Source organism: Quercus robur, chromosome 10, assembly GCF_932294415.1.
Source record: "Quercus robur chromosome 10, dhQueRobu3.1, whole genome shotgun sequence".
NCBI classification, from domain to species: Eukaryota; Viridiplantae; Streptophyta; class Magnoliopsida; order Fagales; family Fagaceae; genus Quercus; species Quercus robur.
Window position 1 is genome coordinate 52,414,028 of NC_065543.1, and position 22,056 is coordinate 52,436,083.

At 34.0% G+C, this 22,056-nt stretch overlaps 2 protein-coding genes and 1 long non-coding RNA gene across 3 annotated transcripts in view; 1 reads left to right on the forward strand and 2 right to left on the reverse strand.

The window, feature by feature from the left end:
- LOC126703311 (exocyst complex component EXO70B1-like) overlaps positions 1–18,530 on the reverse strand; it is a 36,213-nt gene extending 17,683 nt beyond the window's left edge. The window contains exons 1-2 of the mRNA XM_050402278.1: positions 17,877–18,530; positions 11,776–12,548 (exon numbers count right to left, since the gene is read on the reverse strand). Of these exons, the coding sequence (XP_050258235.1) occupies positions 11,776–12,548; positions 17,877–18,430 (1,327 nt within the window). The 5' untranslated portion in view covers positions 18,431–18,530. The remainder of the gene's footprint in view (positions 1–11,775; positions 12,549–17,876) is intronic.
- Positions 7,764–9,867, forward strand: LOC126703317 (SNF1-related protein kinase regulatory subunit gamma-1-like). Its single transcript, XM_050402282.1, has 3 exons — positions 7,764–8,036; positions 8,658–8,821; positions 9,350–9,867. Exons 1-3 carry the CDS (start codon positions 7,833–7,835, stop codon positions 9,645–9,647), a joined length of 666 nt encoding a protein of 221 aa, XP_050258239.1. The 5' UTR covers positions 7,764–7,832; the 3' UTR covers positions 9,648–9,867.
- Positions 18,531–20,488: 1,958 nt separating the features above from the next.
- Positions 20,489–21,838, reverse strand: LOC126703318 (uncharacterized). Its single transcript, XR_007648012.1, has 3 exons — positions 21,728–21,838; positions 21,304–21,620; positions 20,489–21,192 (listed from the first exon to the last, which is right to left on the reverse strand). It is a non-coding gene; the product is annotated as an uncharacterized LOC126703318 (long non-coding RNA).
- Positions 21,839–22,056: the final 218 nt, after the last annotated feature.

Here is a 22,056-nt window from a genome sequence, read left to right on the forward strand (position 1 = left end):
AAAGATGAAGAGTACTTGGGAATACTTTTAATTTTCACTCTAATTCCACTTGATACCCAAGAAGTGTGGTCTCTCAATCAGTTACGTGTGTATGTTTTTTTTAGAGAGAATGAAGAAGTGTCTTACCAACATACAAACCATTTCATGTTCATAAAATTTTGTATGTTTCTCTCCACATATTTGATTATCTAATTGGGTTAGCCTTTTGGGCATTTCCAATTGGGATTTAGTGTGTGGCTTGGAGTGGGACCAAAAGGGAACAAATAAGAACCTAACTCTAATGGGCCTTGGGCTTTTTTGTCAACTCTTGACAAGTCCAAAGTTACCATTAATTATATTTAATACCACTATATAAATATAATTGCACTCTAGGCCTTATTAATAAATTATATTCCAAGACTTTATTGTACATGCAAACCCCTTCATAAAATATTCATAGTAATACAAAGTCAAGAATGAAGACTGTCACTTTGTGAATTACTACATCTTAATCATTGAGTACTCGGTTTAATCCTTTAAGTTATTCAACATATATTTATGAAATCCAATTTCATAAATATATACTTTAGTAACTATTTACTAAAGTAGTTAGGCCTAACATTCTAAATAACAACCCATTAAACTTATCTCAAGGAAATATTTTGTACCTCCATTAAGAGACTATGATAATATATGTTCCATTAACACTAAATGTAGCTGCCCAACATACTGAGATTTTGACCGTTACTTTAGATCTCACTCTTGATACATTAAAGTAACCTACACTTCATGATCAGGTCTATTATTCTCTCAGGATTAAAAGTTCATGTAATTATAAGTCGTGAGATTTATTATTCAATTGACAGTCATTAGGAGAATAATAAATCTCATAACGGTCCAGTTCAATATGTTTTAACTCTTAAAACATATCAACATATCAACTAGAAGTCACCACTTCCATGATCAAGAAAAATCATCTTAGTTAATATGTTATAGTTTTCACAGATGAAACGCCCAATTTCATCACCGATTACGAATTAAATTCTGAGTTTACAAAGAACTTGTGATTTATATCTTCTGTGACTTTTCACACAAATCATATACTATGCATCTTATGGACTATATGATAATGTCCGAATATTCATGTTACCATTATTTCAGATGATAATAAAACAACTTTATTAATTACAATATTAAGCCATACATCATGTCATACATAATATTTTACATAGCATCATACAATAGGATTTAAGGGCACTAATCCTAACAATACTACAATGAGAATAGTTGAAACAAATGTTGCAATAATCGTTCAAATCCAAAGGTTTTTATGCTTTGGCATGATCGTCTTGGACATCCAGGTACAATAATGATGTGTCGAACTATTGAAAACTCTCACAGATATCCCTTAAAGAACCAAAAGATTCTTTTATCTAGTAATTATCCATGTAGTGCATGTTCTCAAGGTGTAAATTAATTACCAAACCATCACATTCAAAGATTTTTGTTGAATGTCCATCTTTTTTAGAAAGAATTTAGGGTGATATATGTGGACCAATACACCCACCTTGTGGTCCATTCAAGTATTTTTATGGTTTTAATTGATGCATCAACCAGATGGTCACATGTATGTTTACTTTCTACTAGAAATGTTGCATTTGCTAGGCTTTTTACTCAAATAATTAGGTTGCGAGCACAGTTTCCTGATTATCCAATTAGGAAAATTCGTTTAGATAATGCTGGTAAATTCACATCTCAATCTTTTGATGACTATTGCATGTCAATTGAAATTGATGTTGAACATCCTGCTGCCCATACATATACTCAAAATGGTTTAGTTGAATCACTTATCAAGAGACTTCAAATTATTGCTCGACCTTTGCTTATGAAATCAAAATTACCAATTTCTTGGATAATGTGCGTGAATCTTGTTACTAGTTTCCTGCAACATTTCAACAATTTTCCTTTCAAAAAATTATAATATTTTGTAATCTATCTTATAGACAAAATAAAAAGACAAATAGGGTGCCGTAGTGATATGTTCATACTATATGTATTTATAGATTTGAAAATCATATGATATGGTGGCTGATATAGATAGGCAAGTTTCATTCATACTAAGAATGCAAATATACTTCTCAAAAAAAGAAAAAAAGAATGCAAATGTTGTTTTGATAAAATCAAAATGCGAATATCCTTCAATTATTTTCTTTACATTCTTGATTGTGTGTTAATACTATTTTTTTATGGACTTATTTCAATTGTTGCAAAAGTAATTAAATTTGAGTAAGAATATCATATTTCAGATTAATTGTTTCTCATACAAATCTTAGAAAAATGACAGTAGAATTTCATTATAATTAAATAATTAATGCACCACTTAACATAATTAATATAATAAAATAAAAGTGTTTATCCTATTAGTAATCACAAATAAAAATAATTCATTATATAAAATTTATAAAAATAATCATATAATCCCTCTAATATGCATAACTAATGCACAACTATGATTAATTAATATATGCATTATTCCATTGGCTAATCCAAAAGCTAATACTTTAATATAAATTCAACATTTGTTGAGGTAGAAGACTAATTAAATAAAATCTCAAGGAATGCGCCACATGATAGATTCTCATGTGCTCTTGCATAAGATATATATATATATATATATATATATATATATATATATATATATATATAAAGAGAGAGAGAGAGAGAGAGAGAATTGATTAATTGGCCCAATCGGTAAACTATCAATCTGCATATTTTAATTTGCATTGGATGTTAATGTTATAGTATCGATGCTTGCATGCATGATGCATATAATATGCATTAATGTAGTGTTTTCTCTGGGATAATACAAAAAAAAAAAAAAAAAAGTTTTTTTTTTTTTCCTAATGCAGTTACTAGGGTTTTTGCACCATATAATTATCACCCCCACTTGAGATGTAAAAGTTAATTGGGTAAAATGTTTTAGCCTTTTAAACTTTTTTATCTTATCAACTTTATAACTCACATGGGTGGTAATTGCATGATAATCTCAATCTTTATAGGAAGAAAGAAAGTCAATTTCGTACCGTAGGTCATTTGGGTTTGGCCAAGGGAATAAAATATTTCGATACCAATGTATATTTTTAGAATTTCCACTATTTATATAATTCTATACATTTATATATATATATATATATATATATATATATTTGTATTATTTATGTAAGTATGAAATTATTAATTTTTATGTTTATCAACATAGAAATTTAAAATCCACATATTTATGAGCCTAAATATAACTTTTTTTTATGACTACCCTAAATATAACTTAAGTATTTTAATAAAATATATTAGCTTAAATAACACTTTTTTTTTACAATTTTTTTTTATTGTACTAGCCAAAACACCGGAAACATCCTATTACTGTATGTACAACCTGGTATTTCATCGGGTACATTTTATAAGAGTACCAATACTGGTTTAATGTCTGGTACAATTGGTACTAGTACAGTATTGACTTCCTTGATAGGAATGAGTAGTGTTGAATAGTCAAAGATAAATTATTTTGTTTGTTTTTGGTCTTAAAGGTGAATATAAAATATAAAAGTGGGTTTCAAACCGCACACAAGAGATTTTATCCATCAATTTAATTGAAACCCATAAATTTGATCATAAGTTGATTTGGGATAACTAAAAGATTATGTTTTTTTTTAGGACCAAAATAGGATTTTTAGCCCGAATTCCAATTGTATGATTTGACAAACAATGTACGAGAGGGAAAAATACCTCATGTATTGGATATACTAGTCGCTAACCCGTGCGATGCACGGGATAGTCAAACAAAATTTATACACATTCACCTTTATTGGTACAATCATTTGAAGACAATTCTAACTAATATCCAAATGTAAGATACACATTGACTTACTATTTAAAGTAGCTTTCTGAGGAATTTACACATATTGCGCAACTAAACCTTAATTTCTCATCAACGGTTAGAAATATAAACTACAAATATATAAATAATGACCATGACTTGAGAAGGACATTAAACTTCAAATTAGAGTAGTAATGTTACTTTCTCAATCTTTGCTCAATTGTAATAATAATATAGAGGAAATTCAAAATATGGAAATAAAATAAAAATTACAACAACTAATTCCATTATCTTTCATGCTATACTTTGTAATTGTACAGAATTAAGTCAACTCAATTTAAATAGTTGTAATAAAATTGGCTTCTACTATTCTCTATTCTATATAGATATGAACATATTGGATTTCTCAAACCCGGTATTGCAATAAAATGATTTATTATTGAAAATAAGAAACAATTAAGCTCATCCCTTAAAGATTTACCTCTTGTACTTGGTAATTTCCATTCAAACTTTAAAATAGATTATTTGCCTTACCTAGATGTTTTTTTTTTTTTTTGGTGGTGAGGACAAATAAAATGAGACAGGTGTCGCATGACCTTCAAAACAAAAAAGCTTTCTTCTAGTCAAAAACAAAACTCGTCAAGAGAAGTAGGAGAGAAAGAAATTACTCAATAAAAAACCATGGTGAATGGAGAAAAGATTTTTGAACTTCCAAAGATCCACACAAATTTTAGCCATAGGTGCAAAATGCCAAGTTAAGAAATATAAATATTGATCTACAGGTGCAATTTTTAAATAGAAAATAGCAATTTCATGAACAAAAACCCTAGCAACCAAATAGAAAAACTATAACCTTGATTTGATTTCTCATTTATCAATGATGGTGACTGGAGAATAAGTTGATTTAGTCCATAAGAGTGGCCCTGAGTAATTGCCGGTGGCAAGTGCCAAAGATAGTAAGTAAATCAAATCAAAGAAGGAGAGAGTATAAATTATTTCACGAAATCAAAGATCTCTTTACATCCTATAAAATTTAAAATAAAGAAGAAAATCTCTCTATAGCTTAAGAAACACAATATAATAAAATTAAAGAGAGAAAATTTTCAGGGGACAAAATATTATAGATAATTTAAAAGAATTTTGGTTTAATTCCTGAACACCGCAACTCCATAAAATTCATACTAATAATAATATTTTATGATTGCACAGACTATTTTTTTTAGAGTGGTTGATCTCAACATTGGCGTGCATTTAATCTTTCACTAAAAGCAAAGGGAAGTAAATCATGTGCATACATCTTTATGAGCAATTTTTGGTAGTCAGGCGTAACAAATGTGTAACTATTTTTTCCTATTCCTACCATCTAAGAACATATCCTCTCTTATAAGTTGATGATGCCAAGTTTTAACATATCCTCTGCTTTTTTTTTTTTTCTTTTTTTTTCCCTAAAGAAATAAAAGGACTTTAAAGACATGTCTAATTTGATAAAATGCAAGTGCTTCAAGCCATAGAACGATTTAATGAAAATTACAACTCCATGAATTGAATTTGCAAATGGTATATATTAACTATTGGCTATTAATGCGATTATTAAGCCGTATCACATTGAACATGTTTCTCTATCAAAATATATAAACAAACTAACCTTACAAAAAATGAACTTTATAAGCTAAAATCTATACCGTGAGTTGTAGATCTTGAATGTTATACCGTGCGTTTAGGGCTTCCTACATCTGGAGAGAGAGAGTTTGCAGAAACCAAAGAAAATTTCTTTATAGCTTAAGAAACACAATATACTAAAATCAAAGAGATAAAATTTTCGGAAGACAAAATATTATAGATAATTTAAAAGAATTTTGGTTTAATTCTTGAACACCGCAGCTCCATAAAATTCATACTAATTATAATATTTTATGATAGCGCAGTTATAATTTTGGTTTAATTCTTGAACACTAAATTGGAAATTGATTATATGAGTATTCAATGGTGAACAAAGTACTATGTATTAATTAATATATAAACAAAACTAACCTTACAAAATCTGAACTTTATAAGCTAAAATCTATACCGTGCATTGTAGATATTGAATGTTTTAGGGCTTCCTACGTCTGGAGAGAGAGAGTTTGCAGAAACCGTGGTTTTATATTTCTTAACTTGAGAGAGGGGTAAGGTTGCTAGGGTTTTGTAGATCTTGAATGCTTTAAGGCTTCCTGCGTCTAGAGAGAGAGAGAGTTTGTAGAAATCATGGCTTTATATTTCTTAACTTGAAAGAGAGGTAAGGTTGCTAGGGTTTTGAGGAGTTATAATTTTTTTTTATTTTTTATTTTTTAAATATTGTGCTAACGTGGAAAATTGTGGTGCCAACAAAGTTTTCGGTTTTATATATATATATATATATATAGATGAGTCTTGCTTCTCACATGAAGGTATACCCCATAAGATGTGATAAGGAGGACTTATGCATCCTATGCATCATATATATATATATACCTCCTCATATGAGTGGTATGAGTGGTCCATGAGACTGATAATTGCTAATGGATATAGTCTCACAATTGGAAGACTAAAACCTGTACATGCAGTAATGGAATACCAAACGTAGCAAGGAGGCCGTCTTGGATCAACTGATCAAGTCATATGGGCCTTGCAATATAGCTAATGGCTACGAAAGATTATGAATGGATGAAATGTCGAATTAAGTTACAAAGTACAACTGACATTAATGTCCAATCCCTCACATAAGAATCATATAGATCCAAGAGTTTCAGGAACAGGCATGGCACTTTTTGGGTCACAATTGTCTAAAAGCATGTGGGGGATCAGTAGTTACAAGACAGAACCCGTCTATCTTTCACTTGGTGCTTTGCGACTTTACTTTCAAGTTGTTGAACTACATTTACAAGTTACTCAAAATAACTTGAACAAAATTGGCATTTAAATAAAGGTAGAAATGTGGCTTGTGATTCCTACAGTACCTTCCTTCAACTGATAATGATAGAACAATAAAAATCCATGAATGACTAGTATACGGCAAAAATCCCACGTATTTGTCATAATTTCCAGCCCAAACTAGCAAAAAGGACCTTGCTACTGGATCAGATGAAACAATTGATACATACAACTCATTGCTAAAGTATGCTAGGAGCAGCTTCTGTTGGGACACCTAATAGGTTTCATAATTTAAATGGCAGAGAATGTACGATTCATTCAGAACTCAATCTTTGTTAACACACGGCAGAATCTCCCACATTGACTTGTTGAATTTTACATAAAATAAAGGATTGAATTACCTCCTCTTTGTTGATTGCTTTGTAGTTGATTAGATGGTTATCCCAAGCTTCAAAATTATAATCTAAATCAGACCGTTTTGTATGCGTGTGTATTGCGTACATAACTTTTTACTGATATGTTACACACAGGCAATGCTTCCGTCCAGTGCTAGACCGACGCATGACCATTTTAGCACCATGTAGTGTTTGTGTCAAGCCAATCTCATTACACTCACAGAAGTGATGGGTCTTTAGACTTAAACTAACCACACTCTTCACAATTATCTTAAAAGGGGAATTTTATTTTATTTTATTTTATTTATTTATTTATTTATTTTTATTTATTTTTTTTTTTTTTTTTGTGTTAGAGGAGATTGAAGAACATGAGCGTGTACACGCACAACTCAACAAAAAATTATACCTCACTATTCGCACAGTAGGAGCAGTTCTACATATTTAGATTTTTTATTTCTTTTGTAAGTAGAGGTGAAACGCGCACACACACACACACCCAAACTCAAGAAAAATATTACACCTCACTACTCACACACACTAGCTTTGGCCATCCCAACTTGTTTTTCCTTTTTTGTTTCTTGTGCATAAAATCCTAGAATGCTTATTAACTATTTAGCATACAGGTTCGAGACATCTCTGGGTCATTTTGCTGGGCCCCATTTCTTGCTTTGCAAACATCCAACTCATTTCTTACTATGCTCTTGCTGCTTTCAAAGTATAAAATGAAAAGTGTTCCTGTGGTTGATTTGGGTGAAGGTAAAATTGAAAACATCATCATACAATCTGCTGTCATTCATATGCTAGCAGAATGTGCTGCACTTCAATGGTTTGAAAATTGGGGAACCAAGAGATTATCTGAGCTCAGACTTCCAGTGATGACACCAAATAGTATTATCAAGGTGTATTTCTCTTCTCAGTTTATGTTTGTGATACTAAGTTTGTTATGTTCATTCTCACCATAATGTTTAACCTTTGCTTGTAAAGCCATAATTATACAAAGTTTTTATGCATTAAGAGATCAATCTTAAAACATACATCTATATTTGGAATTGGAAGTTGCATTTATTTTAAGGTATTTTTGTTGATACATTTAACCTTTAAGCTATATATATTGTGTGGATTTTAAAAACAGATCAATTTAACTAGATTAAATAGAAATTGCTGTGTGCTTTGTTAGTGTTTATTATGGTGTGTTAGCTCTATATACATTCTTGGGATGGTGTGTTAGCTCAATATGCATTCTTGTCCCATAACCTGCACTTGTCACAAAATAAATAAATTGTGAGGATTTTCAATTTTATTTTTATCCTGACTTGGTCTACCAAAAAGCTCCGTGGTGAAAAAGGGTTTGATTGCTTGCCGTCATTTGCTAAGAAAATGTCTTTTATGTTTTATCAATGATATTTGAGCTATTAGAGATATTCATGGGCAGGAAACTTGATAGTTATTGGGATGAAGATTAGCCTAGACGCATGTTCGCATCTTAATAAATTCTCTTATAAGATTAATTTTTAATGTAGGTCCATGAGGATGAACCGGTGCTCCAGGCATTTAAGTTGATGAGGAAAAGGTGGATTGGAGGGATTCCTGTTATTGAAAAGGGGAGTAGCAGGGCAGTGGGTAATATAAGCTTAAGAGATGTTCAGTTCTTGCTAACTGCTCCAGAAATCTACCATGATTATAGGTTTGTAGCTGAGCTAATTTCCAAAATTGTGTATCTTTTGTTACTGTTATGTCTTATGTTTGATCCTTGAAGTTCTAAAGGAAATAATTAGTGATGGCAGTAAGATGGATTACTTGGATAACTCTACCTGCCCTCTTGCAATCCCTAGAATTAATGACATTACAACAAAATTGATTGCCAAAGTTTTGAAGGAGCTCATAAACAATAAAACTCAGTCATATTCATGGTCCTTGTGGAACCCTCAAAACTAGCCAACCTCCATGATCCTTTGATATATGCGGCATGATTTAGTTCATTTGTTTGCGTACATGACTGGCTTATAAATTTGACTATATTTTGTGCATCATAAATCTTGTTCTCATTGTAAGTCCATGTTTAAATCAACATTAATACGAAGTTGTTGATAAAAAAAAAATTAGGCTAGGAAAGTATGCAATTTCATCAAAAAAATTTAGGCTCTTAGTTCTATGGTCCATACAGTGTTAAATCAATAAGACTCTTGTGGCACTCATTTGACATGTATAACAGATCTATCACGGCTAAGAACTACCTGACAGCCGTTAGAAGCTACTTAGAGAAAAATCATGAGAACTGCCCATTAGTGACTGGCATGATCACGTGCAAAAGGGACCACACAATGAAAGAATTGATTCAGCTTCTTGATTCTGAGAAGATTCACCGGATATATGTTGTCAATAATGATGGGAATCTAGAGGGAGTTATCACACTGAGAGACATTATCTCAAAGCTAGTACATGAGCCCCATGGCTACTTTGGCGATTTCTTTGATGGTGTTCTGCCACTGCCCCAAAACAGCAGGGTTTAACATCAGGAATAACATCGATTGACATTTTTTTGTTGTTGCTAGTTTTGTTTTCTTGTAATGACCTCTCCTTGTCCTTTGGTTTCTTGGAGATGGGTTGATTACGGTGATTGTAACATAGGCAAGCACTTGTGATTAATTTTACCTTAGTGTGACTGAGTTAACTTTTCGGTATATTTTCCCCCAGTGTTACAATCTAATAAAGAGATCCCTTCTTCATCTACATTTGTCCATTTAATCTCAATACTCTGTTAGACAACGGATATGTTTTATATTAAAAAGATTATTCCACTGTGCTTTGATGGTTATCATCAATAGCCTGATCCCAATGATAAACCAAGCATTCAATCACTTGGTTCATATATTTATGTATTTAAGATTATGAGTTAATTGTGCTTTGCTCCCATAGTTAAACTATGGGGTTAACTTCAACCTCCCCACCAGACTATAAAATTGAGCAATCAATTTCCTCATACTGATAATATGCAAAATTCTTTGTGCCATGAAACAATTTTTTTTCCAATCCAAAATTTTAATAGAAAATTCATAAGATCATAATTCACCATTTGGACATTGCGTGATTTCAAAATTTTTCGTTTGACAGAAATTGTTAACAATATGGAGTATTTTGCCTATCATCGATCAATTAGTTACTCATTGCTTAGTTTTATAGTTTAGTGTTGGATTAAATTTAAAGCCATAATTCAGGTGGTAAAGTGGATATTACTCTTAAGATTATTATTGAGGATGATCTCTTGATAATAACTTAATAATTCTGCCTTAATAAGTGCATAAATTTAATAAGACAAACGATTCTTCCACAAACTCCAAGACTAGTTCTGCATCTGAGGCATCCAAAGCTCATAATCTCAACACAATAACTAGTAACAAGTTTTAACATGAGCAATTCGTGTTGAATGGCAACTTTGAAAATTCTAGATGGATGGACAAAGCTTTGTATATGTTTCTGTTGGAAATCTATAACACTAGAAGATGGATACATTTGTCTTAACTGGTACAGTGTGCTCGTTTAAGAGAGAGAAAATTAAACATGATGTTTATTATTATTGAAAAACAATGACCTGCACAATTCACAAATGATCCAACTCTGATTGTATCCTTCTTGCTTCAGCGCTCGCTCATCAATTCATCCATTTAATATCATATTTGATAAATTGTTAATTACTATCAATGTTCAAATATCTCATATTTCTGAAAGAATATATGGAATCAATGCGCATTTTGATTAATATAACCTGGCTCCAATCATACACTAGATATCCTATTCAATTAAACAGAAGAAGAATAGCTAATCTACAGTACTAAATATTTGTGAAATCCCACTTTACACAATAATGACTGGTTTTTTAACCAACACATATACTCAACAATGGAACTGCAATTACAAAACTGATATGAAAACACAAACATGCCAGAACAGCAAGTATACAATCAAGTAGCCCACGGGCGCCTAATAAAGTGTGGACACAGATATTTCAGAGCAATATTATTGGTGATTCAATTACAAACGCCAAAATCTATAGCACGTACATGTACATAAATTATTACAGTATACAGCATGAAAGATAATTAACATTCATAAAAACCCAAGTTTATAACATTAAAAACAACAAAAATCAACATCATATAATTAAGCTACATTAAACAGGCAGAGTCTTTTCCAACTAGCCCTTCATGAGAGTCCCCCTTTATCCCATGTACTTTTCCAGTACTCGCGGTACTCCCTCAAACAAATTGAACAAATAATTCTCTAAATCATCTGCTGTGTACTTTATGTATTTCCCAGCGAACCATCCACTCTCTACACGTTTCCCAAACCTTCCCACAAATGAGCGGTAAGCCAGGATCACCTTTGGTGATATAAGTATCCTAAGTTCTTCCCGGAGTTGAGCATCGGGGACCTTCCAAGCAGTTTGAACCCTATAGATTTCCTCAAAACATGCATTGAAATTCTTAAATCTCTCCTTCAAAGCTACCCTCGTGGCATTACTCAAGCTAACACCAATGCCTTCATCGTTCAAATAAGCCAACACCTTGGTCCATGAAGCCCTAAGATAACTCATAGCATATTGCGCTATCTGCACATGTTGCTTACGAACCCAATTATCACCTAATAGCCCACCAAGATCCCAATCTTTCATCTTCTGATTCATATACAGAATATTATTCATCAGAAAAATATACTGCAATACACCATCCCCATAGAGCTTCGATTCCTTCTCGAGATTGGACTCCAAAAAGTTTATTAACACCAACAATTGGCTAGCTAGCGGATTCATTTTCAAGCTATTGCTATCATGATTTCGTAAAGCATCTAATTGAGCATCATCTTCACCAATTTCCAACAAGTTCTGAGTATCACTATAATCCACAATCAATTTCACACAATTCATCATGGTCTGCGTCAGTGGGTGAATGTCACCACTCTGCATCGCATTCTGCTTCTTGTTCTCAAGATCGATAAGTGTCTCTCTCTCGGTGAGCATCGCTCTTGCCTGATTGGACTTAGGATCGTGGGCCAATAGCTTCATCGCCTCGGCCATCTCATCATACGCGTCTAGTATCATAAAGAGATTCTCAGGCGATCTTCCTCGTCTAAGCGCAACGGCTCGACTGAAATTCAACAAGGTTCTGTTGAAGCCAATCTCTTCTTCATCATCAGTGCGTATGAACATCAGATCAACGACGCGATTGCTTTGGAGAATATCGATAGCTTGAATACATTTATCCATCTTCTCGATCCCTCCTAAGATCCGCTCCTCCAAAGAAATTCCATTAATTACTAAACTACTATTAATAGTCTCTGACTTGTTGGGTGGGAAATGTAACGATGGTATGGAAAACTGCATAGGAGGTGATGATCCATAACTGTCAGTGTCCGACCTGTCGGGTGGAAAGCAGTGATAATATGAGGGTATGGAAAGCTGATGATTAGGAGTTGATGATCCATAACTGTCAGTGTCCGACATGTCTGGTGGGAAGAAGTGATAATATGAGGGTATGGAAGGATTTCGAAATATTATTTCATAATTATCGGGGCTGTCTGTTTCAGACATGGCGGGTGGGAAGATTGACATTATGGAATATGAGGGTATGGAACAACTTCGAACTATTATTTCATAGTTTTCAGGACTGTCTATTGGAGATGTGGCTGGTAAGAAGATTGACATTATGGAATCGGAATTAGAATGAGAGAATTCTGGACTACTATCATCAGTCTCAGACTTGTTGGATGGGAAGAGTGATGAAATGTTAAGAGGGGAATCTGGATTTGTTTCATTCCATTCCCAACTGCCACTGCCAGCTTCCGACTTGGCTGATGTAAAAAATGACCCTGCTACAAGTGACACACTTCTTTCTCTATACACTTGGCGAACCATTCTAGTCTCGATTTCTCTGAGCTCAACCACAGCCTTTGGATCGATCAAATTGTCCTCGTTGCCTTCATCGGCCCTCACTGGCGTGTTCAAATTCTGCACGATGTGCTGAACAGTGTTGATGCCAGACTTGCCAGTCATGTTGGTCGTAGTCATAATTTTGGGGTTTGAGTCAAAGAGAGAAATTGAAAGAGAAAGGAGGGTTTGGAAGAAAGAAATAGAGAGAGGAATGAGCCGTGGGGAGGACCGACGCCACCACTGTTGATGCTAGTCCTCGCGGTCATCATAGTGATAATTTTATATAATATAGTAATAGTTTTAGTCTTATTTGGAAATGGTCAGAAGTCCGAATAGAGAGAAAATTAGGTGATTTGGGTTTTGAGGAAGCTTAGTAGAAAGGAAGTGTGACCTTCGAGGAAATAAGGAAGTAATGCCCAGCAACTTTCTTATATAGTGTGTATTAAAAGGATTTCTTTATTATTATTATTATTATTATATATTTTTAATGGGATTGGGTTGGGCACAGTTTTAGTCAAAAATTGAGATAGAAATTTCTGTGGTCTTTCTTAGTGGTTATTTTATTTTATTTTTTATTTTTTATGGTGTATGGGCTTCATTTAAATTTTTGGCTCATTATTTGTAAGGGAAGCCCTGCTAGTATGGATGCATTTGCACATGATGTAAGTCATTTAACCTTTTTTTTTTTTTTTTTGGGTAGTAAAAGTAAGTCATGTAACTTTTCAAATATAATATGCATCATTGTATTGTTTTCGTTGTATCCATTATTTTGTAACTTTTTTTGTTTATTGTACTAAAGGCACATCATAAGTTTTGTGTCGAGTAGAATTGATAAGATGGAATACCAAATGCAATAAGGAGGCTACCATATAGCTATTGGCTAGTAAAGAAAAATGTATAGATAAGATCATAAGATACCGAAATAAGTTACAATTACTGTCATTTAAGTCCAATCCCTCAGATAAGATCCATGAGTTTCACAATGATCTTGCAAGATGAGATTCTTTTTAAGCTAGAGGAGATTGGAGAAAAAACACACACACATAGTTCACTACTTGCACCACCAAGCAGGAGCAACCAATTAATACCACCTTTTCATAATCACCAGTGCCATCCAAACGCCATAGAAAGCAACTTCAAAAGCCAGTTTGATCTCAATCAACAAATTCAAAGGCAACCCAATGGTACATGTCGATGTATGGTCATGATGGGTGATCACAACATAATACGGTGCATCCTCATGCATGTAATGACACCCACTAGGTATATGGAGTTGCTTCATAGGTGTGGTATTGTTTCGGTAAAGAGAGGTAGCTTTTGAGTAAGGTTTTAATTCTAGGATAAGACATATTTGTTCACTAACAGATAACCCACTTCCAAGGGATGCATAATTGCCTATAAATACAAGTTTGGACACAATTATATCTCTGCAGACGTAAGACTTAATGCCTGTGATCACCACTCTGACGAGAATGCCTTCCATATTTGGGACCGACACATGCAGCCCCAAACATAAACCCTTCCAAAAAATTCTTGTTGCAGATGAGGTCCAATTCTGACAAGATTAAAATTTCTATTACCATATCCCTAAAAAATCATCTCCTATTGACGTAATCATAGTGGCACACTGCTCACCCACATAAAATTATGTAGTTAGTCCTATGAGCTTCCCTATTCATCAACACCCCTTGAGAAATCTTCTCAACATGCAAAAGGGCTTCATGCTCCTCTTATTAGTACTTTTGAGCCTTAAATAAGCTTACTAAGTATGCCTTAAGAAGTGCAAAATCTTAAGATAAATTATTCTTCCACAAAATCCAAGACTGATTCTGCACCTGAGGCGTTTAAAGCTCATAATCTCAACACAATAACTAGAAAAAAGTTTTAACATGAGCAATTGGTGTTGAGCAGCAACTTTGAAAATTTTAGACAGATGGACAAACCTTTGCATCTATTTCTGTTGGAAATCTATTACACTAGAATAAGATGGATACATTTACCCACAACAAACTTAACCTGATGGCCTTCCTTTCATTCAGGGAGAGCCCTTAACTTGTGTCAGATAACTTCCATATCGATGCAATCATTAACTTTTGTTGCACGTGACAAAACCCTCCTAATCTAATCCCTCACATCTTGTCAGTGCTACCTTACACAATTCACAAATCATCCAACTCTTATTCTAGCCTTCTTGCTTCAGCACTCATTTAATATCATATTCAATAAATTGTTAATTAGTATCAATGTTCAAATATCTCATATTGTTGGAAATAATAAGAAATTATTGTGCATTTTGATTATTATCACCTGGCTCAAACCATACGCCAGATGTCCCATTCAATTACATTGAAGAAGAAGAGGTAATCTACATTCTACAGTACTAAATTTTTGTGAAATCACATTTTACACATACTAAATAATATGACAGATTGTAAATGATAGGTACTCAATTGATGTGAAAAATATTGTCAAGTTTTTTTTTTTTTTTTTTTTTTTTTTTTTTTTTTTTTTTTTTTTTTTTTTTTTTTTTTTTATGTATGTAGACTTTTTTCCTCCAATGTGACTGAGATAACTTATTTATTTTTTTGCTGTATCCATGAGCTTCATGCTGAGTGTTCTTCATCAGCATTTGTACATTTTAATCTCAATATTCTATGCACATTTTCTATATATACTAAAAAGGTTATTACTCAATGCTTTCAAGGTTGTCATCAATAGGATAATCCCAATAATTAACTAAGCATTCAATACATAGTTGATATATTTATGTATCTAATATTTTTGGTTAATTGTGCTCTGCCCCCCAAAACTATGGGGCCAACTTCAAGGCCCCACTACACTATTATAAAGAAATCAACCTCCTGATTGATTGTGATATGCCATTAACAATTTTTGCCAATTCAAAATTAAACAGAAAATTCACAAGCTCATGATGGGAGAAATTCACTATTTGGACATTGCTTGATTACAGAATTTTTTGTTGACAGCATGATGTATTTTGTGGGGATTAAATGTGAACCTATCATTTAGGGGGACAGAGAGAAATTAACTAAGATTATTCTTGAGGATGACCTCTAAAAAGTTTCATGATGCATCGGTTGGTTGTGGATGAAAACATGCACCTTTGGAAGAAAACACTAGCAGATACACTCAGCAATAGAATTGCAAGAACAAAATTGATATAAAAATATAAACATGCTAGAATAGCTACTAGCTAGTATACAATCAAGTAGCCCATAGGGTGTCCAACTAAGTATATATGGACTCAAAGTTACTTCGTAGAAAATGGTGATTTACCTACAAAAACTAAAATCTATAGCACATATTATAACCCCATGTTTATAACATTAACAACAACAAAAATGGACATCATACAATCAAGCTACATTTAAGAGGCACACTCCTTTCCAACTAGTCCTTCATTAAAGCAAGAGTCCTCCTTTATCCTATGTACTTTTTCTGCAGTACTCGTGGTGATCCCTCAAACAAATCCAACAAATAACTCTCTAAATCTTCTGCTGTGTACTTTATGTATTTCCCAGCATGATTCTGAAACCTTCCCATAAATGATCGGTAAGCTGGGATTACCTTTTCCGATATAGATATCCAAAGCTCTTCTCAGAGTTGATCATCAGGTACCATCCATGCAGTTTGAACCTTGTAGGTTTCCTCAAAACACAAATTGAAATTCTTAAATCTCTCGTTTAAAACCACCCTCGAGGGATAACTCGAGTTCCCAATCCCTTCATTCTTCAAACAATACAATAGGTAGGTCCACGATGCCCTTAGATAATTCATCACGTATTGCCTTATCTGCCCAAAACGCTCACAAACCCAATCATCACCAAATAGACTCATAAGATCATCCGAACCCTTCACCTCCTTTACTATATACAGAATATTATTCATCAGAAAGATATACTGCAATGCACGATCCTTATAGACCTTTGATTTCTCCTCAAGATTAGACAGTAAAGATGTTATTAGCACCAACGCTCACCTAGCCACCGGAGTCAATTTCAAGTGATCATCACTATCATCATCTTCACCAATTTCCAACAAGTTCGTAGAATCACTATAATCCAGAATCAATTGCACATAATTCATTACGTACTGTGTTAGTGGTTGAATCCCACCGCTTTGCATACCTTTCACCGAGGACTCATTCTGCATTGCGTTCTCAAGCTCCGAAAATGTCCAGCTGGCTGCCTCACCAAGCTCCGCGAGCACCTCTCTGGCCTCATTGATCATGACATCGTCAGTAATCAACCCCTCCAATTGCGCCAATGCCTTGGCCATCACATCATACATTTCAAGTATCCTAAAGAGGTTCTCAGGCAATCTTCTCCCACTCGCGACGGCTTTACCAAAATCCAATAGCCGCATCACACAACCTTTCACGGTTTCATTGAAGCGAATCTCTTTAGTTTCATCAGTGCCACTGAAAATCTGATCAGACAGACTCTTCTCGCCGCTGAGAATCAACCTAACCAAAATCTTCACAGCTTGAATCCATTTCTCCATCTTCTTGTCCAGTAAATTCCACTTGATTTTTTGCACCTCTTTGACACTCAACTTCTTAATCTCTAAGATCACGACACGCTCATCCAAAGAAATTCCATTAACTAGTGAACTACTATTGTCAGTCTCTGAATCATTGGGTGGGAAATATAATGATGGTATGGAAAGCTGATGATTAGGAGTTGATGATCCATAACTGTCAGTGTCCGACCTGTTGGGTGGAAAGTAGTGATAATATGAGGGTATGGAAAGCTGATGATTAGGAGTTGATGATCCATAACTGTCAGTGTCTGACATGTCTGGTGGGAAGAAGTGATAATATGAGGGTATGGAAGGATTTCGAAATATTATTTCATAATTATCGGGGCTGTCTGTTTCAGACATGGCGGGTGGGAAGATTGACATTATGGAATATGAGGGTATGGAACGACTTCGAACTATTATTTCATAGTTTTCAGGACTGTCTATTGGAGATGTGGCTGGTAAGAAGATTGACATTATGGAATCAGAATTAGAACGAGAGAATTCTGGACTGCTCTCAGTCTCAGACTTGTTGGATGGGAAGAGTGATGAAATGTTAAGAGGGGAGTCTGGATTTGTTTCATCCCAATCCCAACTGCCACTGCCAGCTTCCGACTTGGCTGATGGAAAAAATGACCCTGCTACTAGTGACACACTACTTTCTCTATACACTTGGCGAACCATTCTAGTCTCGATTTCTCTGAGCTCAACCACAGCCTTTGGATCGATCAAATTGTCCTCGTTGTCTTCATCGGCCTTCACTGGTGTGTTCAAATTCTGCACGATGTGCTGAGCAATGTTGATGCCAGTCATGGAGGTCGTAGACATGATTTTGGGGTTTGAGTCGAAGAGAGAAATTGAAAGAGAAAGGAAGGTTTGGAAGAGAGAAATAGAAAGAGAAATGAGCCGTGGGGAGGGCCGATCGACCCGGTCCTCGCTACCATTGTTGATGCAATCCTCGCGGTTTAGTCTTATTTGGAAATAGTCAGAACTCAGAATAGAGAGAAAATTGGTTTTTGGGTTTAGAGGAAGCTAAGTAGAAACTAGAAAGGAAGTGTGACCTTCCAAGAAATGAGGAAGTAACGCCCAGGAACTTTATTATATAGTGTGTATTAAAAGTTTCTCTTTTTTATTATTATTATTATTTTTTATGGGATTGGGTTGGACACAGTTTTAGTGAAACATTGAGATATAAATTTCTGTGTTGTTTTTTAGTGTTTATTATGGTGTGTGGGCTTCATTTGCATTCTTGGCCCATTATTTGCGAGGGCTGCCCTGCTTCCAAAGCTTTTTATAAACAATTGGATGTCAATGTTAACAGTATGCATATTTGAATGTTTTCGTTGTATCCATTATTTATTTATTTATTTATTTATTTTTTTCTAGTACTAAAAGTCATCATAATTTTTGTGTCTAGATAATAGTAATAGCCCAACACAAAATTCTTAATGTGCCCGTGCTGGATGTTGATGCACCTGAGGATCTCAGTTGCATTGTTAAGTTTGCAAGGATTGATTTGCCAAAGTTTTGAACTAGTTCATAAACAATTATTTATGTTCATGGTCATTGTGGAACTTCCAACACTCACAGACCTCCATATAGGCTTGGTTTGGTACATTTGAGGATGTTGATGCACTTGAGGATGTCAGTTGCATTGATAGATTATTCTTGAGGATTATCTCTTAACAAGTTTTATTATGCTTTCATTGGTTGTGGAATAAAGCACACACTTTTGATTTAGCAGCAACCTAAAAATGTATGATTAGCAATTACTCCTCAAACAATTTAGTTTGACTTTCTAATTATCTTATGAATTTCATGATCAGTACAAATTATATTCCTTTGAGAAGGTTATGAGGTTAGCACACTCTAATCTGCAAATGAATAAGAGTGGCATGTGTTGCAAAATTAGTTCTTGAGTTTCGCTCGAAATTAATAATCTGCATTCTAAGGCTAAGTAGTAATCAAGGCATGCATTAGAGACTACCAAACTAGACAACGTAATTTCAACAGAAATTTGCATCAAACATAGTTCTCTCCCTTACCAATTCTACACCCTAGCTCATAATCATTATAAAAGACAATACGTATCCTCATGAGGTAACACATATCATGAAAATGAAAGTCAGCCATTTTTTTTGTCCAAGGTTCCAAATTGATAGAAACCTAAAAAAGTGGGCTTGTCTAGCTGTAGGAGTTTAATGGTCAAATTCAATGGACATCTTGATACGAAAAGGAAAAACTCAACTTTAACTTGAGAATTCCTCCAAATTGGGTTTGAGCCTCCATTCTTGTGTATTAAATCACATGCATTAAAACACTTGAACAAATTACATGTTCATTAAGTTGGTCATGTGACTATAAATACACGTGAATTGTCTTTTTAAGTGGATGGAAGGAAATTATGTCCTTATATCTTTGACTAAAATTCTGATGGGTTGTTGTCTGGGACTACCAACAATTGAGTTCCATACCATTCCCTTGTGTTTTGTTAATTATTAGGAGCATGTAATCCACGACCTCATAATGCCTTGTTGGTGGTTCTCATTTGATTGCTTTAAATTTGGAATTTTTTTAATAGATATTCTCAAATTTAAAACTTATAAATAATTGTTTTTACTATCACCATATTTTTTAGATGGTATTCAAACCAACAACAAGAGACTATACCATTAATCTATCTGAAACCCAAAAATATGATTATTAACAGATTTGGGGTAGCTAAGATTATGTTTCTTCTCTTAAAAAAAATTATGTTTCTTCCGAGGACCAAAATAGGGTCTTCTGCCTAAGCCCAATTGAACCATGCAACAAACACCATATGAGAGGGTGGAAGATTAGAAGTTCAAACTACCACTAAATAGGACTACGGCGAACTTTCTCACATAAAGCAAGTGTCGATCAAAAGCGAACACACTTTCTATTGAAAATTGTGAAGAGAATCAGATCCTCTCATAATGACATATTGAGAAGAAATCTAAGAGTACAAGGTGCCACATTATTTAAGATTGGGCCCACCAAATAAGGAATGATAACTAACTTTAAATGACCTGACACTATGTTCACCTTTAGATTTTTAAAAACTAAAACATGATCATGAAATAGACCATGTTCATTTAAAAGAAAAATGGATGCAATCCTTTTCCTCACAAAAATAACTAGCTTCAGCTGTTAATGGCAACCAATTTTAATGTGATGTTATCATGAAATTTGTAAAGAAATAATCAGTCTATTTCTATACTTTTGAACAAACAACTCTTCACAAAATGAGACTAAATATTTAGGCTTCTAAAGAAGAATGAACTGTACCACTTCCATTCTTGCTTAAGATAAAGTAGCAACTCGTCATAGAAACTTGGCAACCAACTGGAGAAAGAAATTGAAGGTGAACTTGATTGAAACTCGTTACTACTTGATAGCCTTTCCACTTCATTCCTCTCACTAGAAAGCTTACTAGTTCGCTGTCTTGAGTCAAAATCTTCCCAGAGCTGCTTTATGGACTTTAAGTGAACTTTTGAATAATGTAGCTCTAAAGACTTGAATCTTCCAATTCGAATGAGGATTCCACGCAAATCTTGCGCAAAGTCAACCTGCATAATAATAATAAGTGGAAACACAAAATAATCTATCATGTGTAAGACAAGGAGTTGAGAAAAAGATAACTACAAATGACAAGACAAGGTTCTGCAGGAAGATCTGACCTTGCAGTTGGATACAGCATCTGTTATACGAGGCTGTACCATTGAATCTAATCTATCTTCTAAGACCTCAAGTTGCTTCCTAACATTAGCAAATTCAGCGACCTAAAATGAAGGAGTTGAAGGAGAAAAAGTCAAATGGTGAAACTTCATGAATATCAAACCCACTACTTGATGTAACACTAAGAAAAAAGTGTTACTTCCCCAACAGCAGACAAGCAATGCCTCATATTAGCCAAGGTTTCTGCAGCCCGAGGAAGATCACCACTGGCAAAAACATCTTCCACAGTAGAACTTAGTTGAGTTAACCCAGCAGCATTCTGTTCTTACATGCAAATAAGCATACCTAATTAAACAAACAATCTTCGTTTGCTACACTTTATCAACTCCTATGACTACCACATACAAGAAACCAGGATTATTCTACCTGCAAAGTCTCATACGCGGCTTCCATTCTCTGTTTGACAGAATCAACTTTAGCAAGGGCAGCTATAGATTCTGCCAAGCTTCCCTCTGCCTGAAGATGACAACAAAATGGTTGTAAGAGAGAGAGAGAGAGCATCTTGGCATGTAATATCCATCTAAATTTGGGTAAATTTGATACCTTGCTGGCAGATGCTATCCACCAGAAAGGATCAGTAGCACAATGTAAATAAATGTAGAAAAAAAATTACAAAAACAAACTCAAGCCAAAATAAATATATTATACAAGAGAAAGTCACTGTTAAGCGCATGTTGTATCCCTGTGCTATGATG